At 42.3% G+C, this 14,288-nt stretch overlaps 1 protein-coding gene across 1 annotated transcript in view; it reads right to left on the reverse strand.

The window, feature by feature from the left end:
• Nucleotides 1-14,288, reverse strand: part of RBM27 (RNA binding motif protein 27) — a 647,841-nt gene that overhangs the window by 614,562 nt on the left and 18,991 nt on the right. Inside the window, exons 3-5 of the mRNA XM_053719279.1 lie at nt 5,508-5,662; nt 5,182-5,210; nt 4,703-4,771 (exon numbers count right to left, since the gene is read on the reverse strand). Of these exons, the coding sequence (XP_053575254.1) occupies nt 4,703-4,771; nt 5,182-5,210; nt 5,508-5,662 (253 nt within the window). The remainder of the gene's footprint in view (nt 1-4,702; nt 4,772-5,181; nt 5,211-5,507; nt 5,663-14,288) is intronic.

Below are 14,288 nucleotides of genomic sequence, written 5' to 3' on the forward strand. Positions count from 1 at the left end.
CTTAGCCGCCTGCAAGTAAAACTTCAGGGCACGGACTACATCCAAATTATGAAACAGACACTCCTTAGGAGGATTAGGACTGAAGGAAAAATAAATTTCCTGATTAATATTTTTGTTGGAAACAACCTTAGGAAGAAAACCAGGTTTGGTACCTTATCGGAATGAAAAATAAGTTAAGGAGAATCACATTGTAATGCCGAAAGCTCAGAAACTCTGCGAGCAGAAGAAATAGCAACCAAAAATAAATCTTTCCAAGATAACAACTTAATATCTATGGAATGCATAGGTTCAAACTGAACTCCTTGAAGAACATTAAGAACTAAATTCAAACTCCAAGGAGGAGCAATTGGTCTAAACATGGGCCTGATTCTATACAGAGTCTGACAAAAAGATTGTACATTTGGAACATCTGCCAGACGCTTGTGTAGCAAAATAGACAAAGCAGAAATCTGTCCCTTTAAGGAACTTGCTGACAACCCTTTCTCCAATCCTTCCTGTAGAAAAGATAAAATCCTGGGAATCCTAACCTTACTACATGAGTAGCCCTTGGATTCACACCTATAAAAGATATTTACGCCATATCTTATGGTAAACTTTTCTAGTAACAGGCTTACGTGCCAGAATCAAGGTATCAATGGTCGAATCAGAGAACCCTCGCTTAAATAAAATCAAGCGTTCAATCTCCAAGCAGTCAGCTGCAGAAAAATTAGATTCGGATGATGGAAGGGTCCCTGAATGAGAAAGTCCTGCTTCAATGGAAGCTTCCACGGTGGCAGAGAGGACATGTCCACCAGATCGGCATACCAAGTCCTGCGAGGCCACGCAGGAGCAATGAGGATCACCGAAGCCCTCTCCTGTTTGACTCGAGCAATCACCCGGGGAAGGAGAGCAAACGGCGGGAACACATAAGCTAGGTTGAACGACCAAGGCACTGCCAAGGCATCTATCAGTTCGGCCAGAGAATCCCTGGACCTGGATCCGTATCTCGGAAGCTTGGCATTCTGACGAGACGCCAGAAGATCCAGCTCCGGCCTGCCCCATCTGAGAATCAGGTTGGCAAAGACCTCCGGATGGAGTTCCCACTCCCCCGGATGAAACGTCTGTCTGCTCAAAAAATCTGCTTCCCAGTTGTCCACTCCTGGGATGTAGATTGCCGACAGATAACAAGAGTGAGCCTCCGCCCACTGAATTATCTTGGATACTTCTGTCATCGCTAAGGAACTCCTTGTTCCCCCATGATGATTGATGTAAGCCACAGTCATGATATTGTCCGACTGGAATCTGATGAATTTGGCCGAAGCCAACTGAGGCCAAGCCTGAAGCACATTGAATATTGCTCTCAACTCCAGAATATTGATGGGAAGTAGAGATTCCGACCGAGTCCACACACCCTGAGCCCTCAGGGAATTCCAGACTGCACCCCATCCTATTAGGCTGACGTCCGTTGTCACTATCACCCATGAGGGTCTGTGGAAGCATGTCCCTTGGGACAGATGATCCGGCGACAACCACCAAAGAAGAGAGTCTCTTGTCTCCTGATCCAGATCTATTTGAGGAGACAAATTTGCATAATCTCCATTCCATTGTCTGAGCTTGCTCAGTTGTAGAGGTCTGAGATGAAAACGAGCAAACAGAATGATGTTCATTGCAGCCACCATCAATCCAATTGCCTCCATGCACTGAGCCACTGATAGCCGAGGATTGGACTGAAGGGATCGACATGTATTTAGAATCTTTAACTTTCTGACTTCGGTCAAAAAGATTTTCATGGATAGAGTCGATTAGAGTTCCCAGGAAAGGAACCCTTTTCCAGATTCACCTTCCACGTAAGTCCTTAGAAAGGACAGAACAATGTCGGTATGAGACTTTGTCAGCTGATAAGACGACGCCTGGATCAGAATATCGTCCAGATAAGGCGCCACTGCAATGCCCAGCGGCCTGAGAACCGCCAGCAGAGACCCTAGAACCTTTGTGAAAATTCTGGGTGCCGTGGCCAGACCTAAAGGAAGGGCCACGAACTGAAAAACTTTGTCCGTAAAGACAAACCTCAGGAACTTGTGATGATCTCTGTGGATAGGAATATGAAGCTATGCATCCTTTAAGTCCACGGTAGTCATATATTGACCCTCCTGGATCAATGGAAGAATTGTCCGAATAGTCTCCATCTTGAAGGATGGAACTCTGAGAAACTTGTTTAGACTCTTGAGATCTAAAATGGGTCGGAACGTTCCCTCTTTTTTGGGAACAACAAAAAGATTTGAGTAAAACCCCTGCCCCTGTATTGGAACGGGACAAATTACTCCCATTGAGGAGAAGTCTTTTACACAACGTAAGAACACCTCTCTTTTTAACCGGTCTACAGACAATCGTGAAAGTAGAAACCTTCCTCTGGGGAAGGAATTTTTGAACTCCAACTAATACCCTTGAGACACGATTTCTAGTGTCCAGGGATCCTGAACGTCTCTTATCCAAGCCTGGACAAAGAGAGAAAGCATGCCCCCTACTAGATCCGGTCCCGGATCGGGGGCCGCCCCTTCATGCTGTCTTGGTAGCAGCAGCAGGCTTCTTGGGTTGTTTACCCTTGTTCCAAGACTGGTTTGGTCTCCAGGTGGCTTTGGCTTGTGAATAATTCCCTTCCTGTTTAGTGGAAGAGGGAACTCCCTTGAAATTTCGAAAGGAACGAAAATTACTCTGTCGCCCCCTTTGCTAAGATGTCTTATCTTGAGGGAGGAGGTGACCCTTACCTCCCGTAATGTCAGAAATTATTTCTTTCAAGTCAGGCCCGAATAGGGTCTTTCCCTTGAAAGGAATAGCCAAAAGCTTGGATTTAGAGGACACATCCGCAGACCAAGATTTTAACCATAAGGCTCTTTGTGCTAAGATGGAGAATCCCAAACTCTTAGTCGCCAATTTGGTGATCTGAAAGGAAGCATCCGTAATAAAAGAATTAGCCAGCTTAAGGGCCTTAATTCTATCCTGTATTTCCTCCAAAGAAGTCTCAGTCCTAAGAGACTCTTCTAGAGCGTCAAACCAAAAACAGCCGCAGCTTAGCCAGGGTAGAGATAGCTCCCTCCACCTTAGGGACCGCCTGCCAAGAATCCCGAACGGTGTCAGCTATAGGGTACATTCTCTTAAAAATAAGGGAAGGGGAGAACGGGATACCCGGTCTTTCCCATTCCCTTACAATAATTTCCGAAACTCTTAGGAACCGGAAAAACATCGGAATAAGAAGGAACCTCTAAGTATCTGTCCATCTTACTCAATTTCTCTGGTGGGACTACAATAGAGTCACAGTCGTCCAGAGTCACCAAAACCTCTCGTAGCAAAAGGCGAAGGTGTTCAAGCTTAAACCTGAAGGACAGGACGTCCGAGTCGGGGGCAATGCACTTCCCGAGTCAGACAGTTCCCCCTCAGACAGGGCCTCCCTACCCCCCAATTCAGAGCCCTGGGAGGGTACATCGGAGATCGCCATCAAAGCATCAGAAGTTGCAGGGACCACATGGGCCTCTGTCCTACTGCGTTTGCCTTGTAAAGCTGGTAACTTAGATAAAACTTCTGAAAGAGTGGATGACATAACTGCAGCCATATCTTGCAGGGTGAATGAAGCGGACGCAGTTGAAGAACACGGCGTCGCCTGAGCGGGCGTTAAAGGCTGTGACGCTTGGGGAGAAAGTTGCGGCATACCCTGAGTCTCATCAGTCTGAGAAAAATCCTTAGATATATTTGCATTAAAGAACATTTGTTCTTTAAACTGTAAAGCCCCCTCAGTACATGAGGGACAAAAAGGAATAGGGGTTTCCACATTGGCATATAAACACATAGAACATGTACTTTCGTGAAGGTCAGCCGTGACAAAAACAAGCAATAGCAATATTGGTCGTGGTACTGTAATTAAAAAATAAAAAGCAAGAACTTTGAGAAAATTTGCTGAAAAACGAGTATACTGTGTCTTTAAAAATTAAAACTGTACAGTTTTTACTGCTCGGCAATAAACAATGCAATAACAGGGAATCACTATAGGACACTATAGTAGATCACCCCTATAAGTGTACACACTAACAATGCATAACATCTTAGGGACAAAATTTATCACTTGCACCTCGACACAGCTCTGCTGCAGCGTCTACCTGTCCCCACGATCACTCAATAGTACTCCGTGAACGGCGCGTCTAAGACCGCTTGTGAGATTACAAACACAAGCTGACTTAGGCCACACCGGAGCCTCTAGATATGCTGCCGCAATCGCAAGTATCCGGATATCAACTGCTCGGCTAAGCGTGCAAAACGTGTCGTGGGCGGAAACTAACTCCGGAAAGTAGACACTGCATGGGAATTGACATGTCGGTAATCAAAATACCTGTATATAAAGTGTACCGTGACCACCAATGTGCCCCCTCGAGCAAAAAACACAACCCTGTCCTGCCATCAGCTTATTAACAGTTAAGGATAGGACACCTGGGTCAGCCACAATCTCTTAGGCGTCAAGCCCACAATCTATGAGTATCCGCCAGCTAATACTCATTAGGCCTTATATAAAACTTCTGCCACTTAAAGTACAGCTTAGTTTATTGAATAAAAAGGGTAGACCCATGCACACAATTTATCTCTGTGCAAACTGATAACCCCTTCCCGGTATAGAGAATAAATGCCAGTCTGTTCTGAGTTACTCAGTCTTTCCCAGAAGCAAAACGACTGTACATACCTTAATGCTGAGCGCAGCATGAACTTGTCCCACACAGTGAAGATGTTCTTTTCGTCACCTCCAGCAGATCTGTGGGAACAAACAGGGTCTTAGATAATATCTGCTAAGACCATCAGCAGGGCAGCAAACAGAATTGGAGTCGCAGAAAGAATGAAAATCTCCCCAGTCTCCATTGCTGAAAAGCCTGTAGCTCTAGCCCTGAGAAAAATAGCACACACTGGTACTATTTAAAAATAATAAACTCTTGATTGAAGAATCTAAACACCTCACTTTACCTCTTCCTATCACTAACACGGGCAAATAGAATGACTGGAGTGGGAGGGAAGGGATGAGCTATATATACAGCTCTGCTGTGGCGCTCTTTGCCTCCTCCTGCTGACTAGGAGGCGATATCCCATAAGTAAGGAATCTGATGAAATCTGTGGACTCGTCATATCTTGTAAAAGAAAGAAAAAATGTGGGTTCAGTGTCCCTTTAACATAAGTAATTGATCAACCCGAATGATGTTCTGCAGTTTAGAAATCAAAATTAAAAGGAAAATGTGTATTGTTTAAAAAGATAGATAATCCCTTTAATACCTATTCCCCAGTTTTGCATAACCAACACAGTTATATTTATATTTTTTACCTCTGTGATTATCTTGTATCTAAACCTCTGTAGACTGTCCCCTTATCTCAGTGATTTTGACAAACTTTAAATCTTTTTAAACAATATACATTTTCAAGTAGACAGTCCCTTTAAAAAAAAAAAAAAAATAGTAATACTACCAATAATAATAATAATAATAATAAATACAAATTCATACCTGGCCCTCTGTGGCAACAGCAATTTTCCGTCTCTCGGGAGTTTCCTCTTTTTCTTCTTTTTCTTGCTTTATCTCGACTTTTGGCGTTTCTTCGGGAGGAAGGTAGTTCTTTGTATGTAAGCTTTCAAAAAGTTTGTCCACAAAACCATTTGTTTCTTTGAAACAAAACAAAAAAAAAAAGGGGGAAAAAATCAAGTATACGAAAAACAAAACTATTTAGAGCAGGGGTCGCCAACCTTTCAGGCTTCAGGGACCACTAAACTCACAATTTTTAATCCCGTGGACCACTAACAGGATTTTTTTTTTTTTTTTAAAGGTACAAACCTCTATAATGTATGTATGTATATATACAGAGATATAGATATAGGTATATACACACACATACTGTACATAACTAGTGTAACCATAGCTAAGTTTACATTATGTATATAAGAGAATACTTCCACATGACAGATGAAGGGTGAGTGCCAACTTTTGAGAAAGTGGGAAAAAAAGAATAAAATGTTTAAAAGGACCATAAGACTTCCAAGTTACCTCACAATTTAGGAATTATTCAAAACGACTTATGATCATGGACAAACATTGGAGTCATAAATTAAATTTATATCAGAAAGCTCTCAATATGGATGTGAGCTAACCCCGACTGATGTTACTGGCAATTACTATAATACTGGTGGGATATGGATGATCCACTGGATGGCAATTACTGGAATTCAGGTGGAATGGCTTTTTTGCACGGGAAAATTAATAGAATGAAAAATATTTAATTTAAAAAAAAAAAAAGAAAAGATGGAGAGGAGGAAGACAAATATTGATGTAAGTCTATCTGAAGGAATTAGAAAAACTACTTCAAAGAGACAGGTAAAGGGAAGAATATAAATGAAATAAGAAAATAAAATTTTTTTTTTTTAATATATATATACTTTAATTCCACTATTTCATGCCAAGACTATACTAACCTCTGCTGGCTTTAGAATGGAAGCATCTTTCTCTGAGCAGCGCGCCGGGCAGGAGGAGGAGTTAAAAATACAATCTAGCTAAGCAAGTTGCACAGTACTACGCAACGTGCGTAGGGAGATTATAATTTAACTCCTCCGTCAGTTTTTACTGATGTCCACCCAGGCACTGTAGGGAGTTGCTGCGCGATGGAGGCGACACCATCAGAGGAGATTAATTCCTGCTTGATAGTGTCAAGGACCACCAACATCTTCTCGTGGACCACCAGTGGTCAATGGACCACTGGTTGGCGACCACTGATTTAGAGCACGCTACATAACTATTCAGTAAAAATTAGTTATATGCAACTAGAAGTAACAAAAATGTTCTGAACATCACAAATTTTCTAAACTAGTCCCAAGGCAGAACATGCTGAGATATGATCGCAGAAAATGCAGCATGTCTGCAGAAAGAACGAAGCAGTGTCAGTTAAAATCACTGTTCCATTCTCGCTTAAAGTGAAAGTAAAGTTAGTCCCTTTTGAACAGATTATTTTATTCCACTACCTTAATCTATTAAAATCGCTAACTTTATATTAATACATTTTTCAATTATTGTAATTTTTTAAACATATGTAATTTCCCTACCGTTATCATCTGAACTCCACCCATCCTTTACTTCCTATCTGTTGGAGCTCTGACGTATAGAGCGTTCCCACCCACTCTATACGTAACTCAAAAGCTCATGCACGATGACAAATTTTTTTGCACATGCGCTAATCCGGTATGTCTGTCAATTTACTGCCTAGATAATGCGATGTGCTTCACAGTTTAACATCAATTTAAAAAGTTTAACATTCACAGTTTCACAGTTTAATCAATGCCAATGACGTTTTCTCACAGTTTTATCAATGCCGATGACGTTTTCATTTTATGGCCAGATAAAACAAATGCGCATGCGCAAAACAAAAGCACGCTCCTGATATAAGTGTTGGGTGAAATATTTGCGCATGCGTAGATTACGAAGTAGGCGGATGACGTGGTTTCACGGCCGCTTAACGGCCAGATTTCTAATTGGCTGTTTAAAAAACGTCATCAGGAGGTAAAAAAAAAAAATAAGAAAATAACGGGTTGACTTTGAAGAGTTGAAAAAGTCTAATAATTCTGGCGATAACTTTGATTACAGCTATATTTACTAAAAACAATGAATGAAAGTCATATTTATTTTGCACAAAGACTGTTACTCAGGATCGCAAACCAGGTAAGTTTACTTTCACATTAAAAAGGGACACTGAACCCAAATTTTCTCTTTTGCGATTCAGATAGAGCATGAAATTTTAGGCAACTTTCTAATTTACTCCTTTTAACAAATTGTCTTCATTCTCTTGGTATCTTTATTTGAAATGCAAGAAGTTTAGATGCCGGCCCATTTTTGGTGAACAACCTGGGTTGTTCTTGTCGATTGGTGGATAAATTCATACACCAATAAAAAAAGTGTTGTCCAGAGTTCGGAAACAAATAAAAAGCTTAGATGCCTTCTTTTTCAAAATAAAGATAGCAAGAGAACGAAGAATGGGAGCAAATTAGAAAGTTGCTTAAAATTGCATGCCCTATCTGAATCACAAAAGAAAATAATTGGGTTCAGTGTCCCTTTAATGTAAATATTTACTATGTTCCTCTGTCTTCAATTTCCATTCCCTTCATGAGCTCGAGTGTCAACAGTGCTTCCTGGATGCGATTGCGGTCTGGAGGGCATGCCTAGCATCTTTAGGACGCCCCCCTGACCCGATCCCATAATTGAAATCTTGCAATCGCGTGCACGATAGCGGGATTTCAATCTGTCTATATCGGAATGTTATTGGATGTAGACATTATGACCCTGTCATGAATGGTTTAATGTGTGTGTGTGTGTGTGTGTGTGTGTGTGTCTACATAATAGAGACTATAGTCAATTTGATATGCACAGTATTCTGAAAATGGTGCTGTGGACCCATGTCCGGCCATTTTCAGAATACTGTGTATATCCCTTTAACTCCTTTAGGAAAGCTTCAGCCTTTGACATGTATAACAAAAAAGAAAAAATTTAAATGGGTGTGTATTATATTATTTATATAGTGTAATACAATTAGAAAAATGGATGCTTAAAGTGATTGTAAAGTTTAATGATTAAGTAAGGATTAAGTATCTGAGCACTCGAGGGGATAAAAAAAAACAAATATTAAGACTATATTAGAAAATGTTTAAAAGATGCATCAATATGCAAGGATGGCTGTACTGATGCGTTTCGCACCCCCTAGTGGCGCTTAGTCATAGAAATATTAATGATTAAGTTCCCAGTATCTAAAAAAGTAAATTTATGCTTACGCAATAAATTAATTTCTTCTATGGTACGACGAGTTCACGGATTCATCCTTTACTTGTGGGATATTATCCTCCTGCTAACAGGAAGTGGCAAAGAACAGCACAGAAGAGCCGTCTATATAGCTCCTCCCTTAGCTCCACCCCCCAGTCATTTGACCGAAGGTACAGGAAGAAAAAGGAGAAACTACAAGGTGCAGAGGTGACTGAAGTTTAAAATCAAAAAATATAAAGTCAAAAAAATGACAGGGCGGGCCGTGGACTTGTCGTACCATAGAAGAAATTAATTTATCAGGTAAGCATAAATTTACTTTTCTTCTATAAAGGTACGACGAGTCCACGGATTCATCCTTTACTTGTGAGATACAATACCAAAGCTACAGGACACGGATGAACGGGAGGGACAAGACAGATGGTTAAACAGAAGGCACCACTGCTTGAAGAATTTTTCTCCCAAAAATAGCCTCCGAAGAAGCAAAAGTATCAAATTTGGAAAAGGTATGAAGTGAAGACAAAGTCGCAGCCTTACAAATCTTTGGTTGCTTGCAAGTAAAACTTCAAAGCAGGAACCACGTCCAAGTTGTGCAACAGACGCTCCTTCTTAGAGGAAGGATTAGGACACAGAGAAGGAACAACAATTTCCTGATTGATATTCCTATTAGTAACAACCTTAGGAAGGAATCCAGGTTTGGTACGCAAAACCACCTCATCAGCATGGAAAACAAGATAAGGAGAGTCGCATTGCAATGCAGATAATTCAGAAACTCTTCGAGCCGAAGAGATAGCAAATAAAAACAGAACTTTCCAAGATATAAGCTTAATAGCTATGGAATGCATAGGTTCAAACGGAACCCCTTGAAGAACTTTAAGAACTAAATTCAAACTCCATGGCGGAGCAACAGGTTTAAACACAGGCTTGATTCTAACTAAAGCCTGACAGAACGACTGAACGTCTGGAACATCTGCCAGACGCTTGTGCAGTAGAATTGATAAGGCAGATATCTGTCCCTTTAAGGAACTAGCTGATAGCCCCTTCTCCAATCCTTCTTGGAGAAAGGACAAAATCCTAGGAATCCTGATCTTACTCCATGAGTAGCCTTTGGATTCGCACCAATAAAGATATTTACGCAACATCTTATGATAAATTTTCCTAGTGACAGGCTTTCGAGCCTGAATCAAGGTATCTATGACCGACTCAGAGAAATCACGCTTGGAAAAAATCAAGTGTTCAATCTCCGAGCAGTCAGCCACAGAGAAACAAGATTTGGATGCTGGAACGGACCTTGAATCAGAAGGTCCTGTCTCAGTGGCAGAGTCCATGGTGGAAGAGATGACACGTCCACCAGGTCTGCATACCAAGTCCTGCGTGGCCACGCAGGTGCTATCAAAATCACTGAAGCTCTCTCCTGTTTGATTCTGGCAATCAAACGAGGAAGGAGAGGAAATGGTGGAAACACATAAGCCAGGTTGAACGACCAGGGTACTGCTAGAGCATCTATCAGTACTGCCTGAGGATCCCTTGACCTGGACCCGTAACGAGGAAGTTTGGCTTTCTGACGAGACGCCATCAGATCCAATTCTGGTGTGCCCCATTGCTGAACCAATTGTGCAAACACCTCCGGATGGAGTTCCCACTCCCCCGGATGAAAAGTCTGACGACTTAGAAAATCCGCTTTCCAGTTCTCCACTACTGGGATATAGATTGCTGATAGATGGCAAGAGTAAGTCTCTGCCCATCTAATTATTTTGGTAACCTCTATCATCGCTAGAGAACTCTTTGTTCCCCCCTGATGATTGATATATGTAACAGTCGTGATATTGTCCAATTAGAATCTTATGAATCTGGCCAGCTGAGGCCACGCCAGAAGCGCGTTGAATATCGCTCTCAGTTCTAGAATATTTATCGGGAGGAGAGCCTCCACCTGAGTTCACAAACCCTGTGCTTTCAGGGAATTCCAAACTGCACCCCAGCCCAGTAGGCTGGCGTCCGTAGTCACTATGACCCATGCTGGCCTGCGGAAACACATTCCCTGGGACAGATGATCCTGTGACAACCACCAAAGAAGAGAGTCTCTGGTCTCTTGATCCAGATTTATCTGAGGAGATAAATCTGCATAATCCCCATTCCACTGTTTGAGCATGCATAGTTGCAGTGGTCTGAGATGCAAGCGAGCAAACGGAAATGTGGCAAATGTCCATTGCCGCTACCATTAGTCTGACTACCTCCATACACTGAGCCACTGACGGCCGAGGAATGGAATGAAGAGCTCTGCAGATGGTTAAAATCTTTGATTTCCTGACCTCCATCAGAAAAATTTTCATGTCCATCGAATCTATCAGAGTTCCCATGTAAGGAACTCTAGTGAGAGGGGTAAGTGAACTCTTTTTTACGTTCACCTTCCACCAAACACGATGTCCGGCTAGTTGGTAAGTCGACGCCTGAATTAAGATATCATCCAAATAAGGCGCCACAGCTATGCCCCGCGGCCTTAGAACCGCCAGAAGGGACCCTAGCACCTTTGTGAAAATTCTGGGAGCTGTGGTCAACCCGAAGGTAAGAGCCACAAACTGGTAATGCTTGTCCAGAAAGGCGAACCTGAGGAATACGCATCCTTTAAGTCCACGGTGGTCATATATTGATCCTCATTGGTAAAATAGTCCGAATGGTCTCCATTTTGAAGGATGGGAATTTGTTTAGGATCTTGAGATCTAAAATTGGTCTGAAGGTTCCCTCTTTTTTTGGGAACCACAAACAGATTGGAGTAGAACCCCTGTCCCTGTTCTGTTTTCGGAACTGGGCAGATTACTCCCATGGTATATAGGTTTTCTACACAGCGTAAGAACGCCTCTCTTTGTCTGGTTTACAGACAGACAATTGAGAAAGATGGAATCTCCCCCTTGGAGGAGAATCTTTGAAATCTAGAAGATACCCCTGGGTTACGATTTCTAAAGCCCAGGAGTCCTGAACGTCTCTTGCCCAAGCCTGAGCAAAGAGAGAAAGTCTGCCCCCTACTAGATCCGGTCCCCGATCGGGGGCTACCCCTTCATGCTGTCTTGGTGGCAGCAGCAGGCTTCTTGGCCTGTTTGCCCTTGTTCCAAGTCTGGTTAGGTCTCCAGACTGACATGGATTGAGCATAATTCCCCTCTTGCTTTGCAGCAGGGGAAGAGGTAGAGGGACCCCCTTTGAAGTTTCGAAAAGGAACGAAAATGATTTTGTTTGGTCCGGTCTTATCCTGAGGAAGGGCATGGCCTTTCCCTCCAGTGATGTCTGAAATGATCTCTTTCAGTTCAGGCCCGAATAGGGTCTTACCCTTGAAAGGGATGGCTAAAAGCTTAGCCTTTGATGACACATCAGCAGACCAGGACTTAAGCCATAACGCTCTACGCGCTAAAATGGCAAAACCTGAATTCTTTGCCGCTAATTTAGCCAGTTGAAAAGCGGCATCTGTAATGAAAGAATTAGCTAGCTTGAGAGCCCTAATTCTATCCAGAATATCATCTAATGGGGTCTCAACCTGAAGAGCCTCCTCCAGAGCCTCAAACCAAAAAGCAGCTGCAGTAGTTACAGGAACAAAGCACGCTATAGGTTGGAGAAGAAAACCCTGATGAACAAATATTTTCTTTAGGAGACCCGCTAATTTTTTTATCCATATGATCTTTGAAAGCACAACTGTCCTCAATAGGTATAGTTGTACGCTTAGCCAGAATAGAAATAGCTCCCTCCACCTTAGGGACCGTCTGCCACGAGTCCCGTATGGTGTCTGATATGGGAAACATTTTCTTAAAAGTAGGAGGGGGAGTGAACAGAATACCTAGTCTATCCCACTCCTTAGTAACAATGTCCGAAATCCTCTTAAGGACCGGAAAAACATCAGTGTAGGCAGGAACCTCTAGAAATCTGTCCATTTTACACAATTTCTCTGGAACTACAATAGGGTCACAATCATCCAGAGTCGCTAAAACCTCCCTGAGCAATAAGCGGAGGTGTTCTAGTTTAAATTTATTAGCCGTCATATCCAAGTCTGTCTGAGGGAACATCTTTCCTGAATCAGAAATCTCTCCCTCAGCCAGCAAATCCCTCACCCCCAACTCAGAACATTGTGATGGTACATCGGATATGGCTAATAAAGCGTCAGAGGGCTCAGCATTTGTTCTCACACCAGACCTACTGCGCTTCCCCTGCAACCCAGGCAGCTTAGATAAAACCTCTGTAAGGGTAGTATTCATAACTGCGGCCATATCTTGCAGGGTGAAAGAATTAGACGCACTAGAAGTACTTGGCGTCGCTTGTGCGGGCGTTAATGGTTGTGACACGTGGGGAGAATTAGATGGCATAACCTGATTCCCTTCTGACTGAGAATCATCCTGCAACATACTTTTAGTAGCTAAAATATGTTCTTTGCAATTTATTGACCTTTCAGTGCATGAGGGACACATTCTAAGTGGGGGTTCCACAATGGCTTATAAACATATTGAACAATGACTTTCTTCAATGTCAGACATGTTGAACAGGCTAGTAATGACTACAAACAAGCATGAAAACACTTTATTTAGTGAAAAAATAACAATCTTAAAAAAAACGGTACTGCGTCTTTAAGAGAAAAAAAGCATACACGTTCTGCAAAACTGCTTTAAAATGCACCAAATTTTTCAAATTTTTGCAAGCAGACTCATTATGTGTAGTTAAGTTTGCCCCACAAGGATATTTAACATTTAACCCCTTAATGTGCAAACCGGATTGAAATTAGGCCTATATCCGGAAAAAACACACCCAGCACCTTGCCACAGCCCTTCTGTGGCGCCTATCTGTCCTCAGGGATTGTAAATATGGGGTTAAAGCTTCGATTTGGCCCAAAACATCCACAAGGGCCCTCAGGAGTTGGAGCTTGCTGAGTGAAAACAACTGCGCATCTGAGGCGCAAAATAGTCCCCGCCCATCTCACTCGATGTCTCTACAGCCTCAATAAACCGCACCAGAGCGGTTTTAAACTAGCCATGTGGGTTCTGAGACCCAAAAAATAAGCCATGTGTACCCTCAATAAAGTTGCCCAAAAAACGTTATTGCCCACAAAACGTTAACAGCACTCCCAGTTCATAAAACGTTTGCCCACAAACATTTACAACTCAGTGTCAACCATTTTTGTAATTAGCCCCTTATGCAAGCTTAGTAATGCCCTTCTTATTAGCTCTTAGGATTACTGCTTACACTTACCCTCATGGGGATACTGTCAGCCTTTCTGAAATACAGTCTCTCCAGAAAAAATGACTGAACATACCTCACTGCTATATAGCATGAAAACGTTCCTCACACTGAAGTTTCCTGCACCCCTCAGCCTCTGTGGGAACTGTACTGGATCTTAGTTACAAATGCTAAGATCATCCTCCTCCAGGCAGAAGTCTTCATCCATCTGCTGCCTGAGAGTAAATAGTACACACCGGTACCATTTAAAACAAAAAAACACTATTGCTTGAAGAAATTAAAAACTAA

The sequence above is a fragment of the Bombina bombina genome, chromosome 6 (assembly GCF_027579735.1).
Source record: "Bombina bombina isolate aBomBom1 chromosome 6, aBomBom1.pri, whole genome shotgun sequence".
Taxonomy (NCBI): domain Eukaryota; kingdom Metazoa; phylum Chordata; class Amphibia; order Anura; family Bombinatoridae; genus Bombina; species Bombina bombina.